General features: G+C 54.2%; 1 protein-coding gene across 1 annotated transcript; it reads left to right on the top strand.

The window, feature by feature from the left end:
- Positions 1-1,861, top strand: LOC119318869 (high-affinity nitrate transporter 2.1-like). The gene has a single exon (XM_037593438.1). The coding sequence runs from the start codon at positions 103-105 to the stop codon at positions 1,627-1,629; it is 1,527 nt and encodes a 508-aa protein (XP_037449335.1). The 5' UTR covers positions 1-102; the 3' UTR covers positions 1,630-1,861.
- The last annotated feature ends 340 nt before the right edge of the window (positions 1,862-2,201 follow it).

The raw sequence follows: 2,201 nt of genomic DNA, 5'->3' as shown, positions 1-2,201 counted from the left end.
GAGAGTTAGCTAGCTAAGCACTTGTCTCTCAGAGCACATTGCAGCTCTGAGAGCTCCAAGGAGCAAGGAAGAAGAAGCTTTCCTCCCTCAGCACAAGAGGATATGGAAATGGAGGTCGCCTCCACTCCCACCACCCCAGCGCCCATCAACTTCTTGCTGCCGGTGGACTCTGAGCACAAGGCCAAGTCCATCAAGATCTTCTCCTTCAGCAACCCACACATGCGCGCCTTCCATCTCGGATGGATGTCCTTCTTCACCTGCGTTGTCTCCACCTTCGCTGCTGCGCCCCTCATCCCCATCATTCGCGACAACCTCAACCTGACAAAGGCTGACATCGGCAACGCCGGAGTCGCCTCTGTCTCTGGTGCCATCTTCTCAAGGCTAGCCATGGGCGCAATTTGCGACCTTCTGGGCCCACGCTATGGTTGTGCCTTCCTCGTCATGCTCTCTGCACCTGCAGTATTCTGCATGTCCGTCATCGACGGTCCTGGTGGATACATCACCATCCGCTTCCTCATCGGTGTCTCACTTGCCACTTTCGTGTCATGCCAATACTGGGTGAGCACCATGTTCAACAGCAAGATCATCGGGACGGTCAGTGGGTTGACGGCGGGATGGGGAGACATGGGTGGTGGTGCCACACAACTCATCATGCCTCTTGTCTTCGATGCCATTTTGGCATGTGGTGCAACACCTTTCACAGCTTGGCGCCTCGCCTACTTCGTACCAGGAATGATGTTGGTCGTGATGGGGTTGCTTGTGCTCACCATGGGGCAAGACCTTCCGGATGGCAACTTGAGGAGCCTGCAGAAGAATGGAGACATGAACAAGGATAAGTTCTCCAATGTTCTGCGTGGCGCCGTCACCAACTACCGCACGTGGATCTTCGTCTTCATCTATGGCTACTGCATGGGCGTCGAGCTCACCACCAACAACGTGATCGCCGAGTACTACTACGACAGCTTCCACCTCGACCTTCGTGCCGCTGGCACCATAGCCGCATGCTTCGGCTTGGCCAATGTCTTCGCACGCCCCATGGGTGGCTACCTCTCCGACCTCGGTGCCCGGTACTTCGGCATGCGCGCCCGCCTTTGGAACATCTGGATCCTCCAGACCGCTGGCGGAGCCTTCTGCCTCTGTCTCGGTCGCGCAACTACCCTTCCCACCTCAATCACATGCATGGTCCTCTACTCCATCTGTGTTGAGGCTGCGTGTGGTGCCGTCTATGGTGTCATCCCCTTCGTCTCTCGGCGCTCCCTCGGCCTCATCTCTGGCATGAGTGGCGCAGGTGGTAATGTGGGCGGAGGCGTCACACAGTTTCTCTTCTTCACATCATCCCAGTACTCCACCGGCAAAGGGCTCCAGTACATGGGAATCATGGTCATGGCGTGCACCCTTCCCGTCGCGCTCATGCACTTCCCGCAGTGGGGCTCCATGCTCCTCCCACCCACTGAAGGGGCGACCGAGGAGGACTACTACGCTGCCGAGTGGACGGAAGAGGAGAAGAGCAAGGGCCTACACAACGCAGGCATCAAGTTTGCCGAGAACAGCGTCTCTGAGCGTGGCAGACGCAACGCCATCCTCGCCGTACCTGCCACCCCACCTCACGTCACCCCCCAACACGTATAAGACTCGAGGTTTCTCTACCTCCCTACCGTGCACGTATGTATGCATATGTATATACACTGTATACAGACGTGTACGTTCCTCTAGGGTCTAGGTGTTTGATGCCCTATTAAGACGGTGTAATTTTCCACACCACGTGACTTTGTGGGCGCTTACCCAACCCCTTGGAGGAGGGTTGTAGTATGTATTTAGGGTCTTGTAATATGTTACGAGATGAGATATAAGAGAAAATGTATCGTGCCTTCACATTCCTTGTGGATCCATTTTCATCGTTCTTTTGTAGTTTTGCACATATTTGATGCTTCAAGCAGGTGACAATGGAAACCGACTGCCTTTGGTTAGTCGACCTCTGAAAACATCACGCTCTGTGGTGGCACTGCTCTTAAAGAAATAAGAGTTAGCTTGTCAGTTTAAATCTTTTGTAATTTAGCATCTGTACCGATCGGCCAACCTTCCAACTCACCTTTGTGCAAAGTCTGCTTGCACTCTGCGTTTTACGGAGAACTGGCTCGATGAGACTCCAGGCTTCCTGCTCAGCAGCCTCTTGGATGATTGCAACAGGAATGCATTAGTTG

Source organism: Triticum dicoccoides, chromosome 6A, assembly GCF_002162155.2.
Source record: "Triticum dicoccoides isolate Atlit2015 ecotype Zavitan chromosome 6A, WEW_v2.0, whole genome shotgun sequence".
NCBI lineage: Eukaryota > Viridiplantae > Streptophyta > Magnoliopsida > Poales > Poaceae > Triticum > Triticum dicoccoides.
This window is presented reverse-complemented; position numbering and strand designations above follow the sequence as displayed.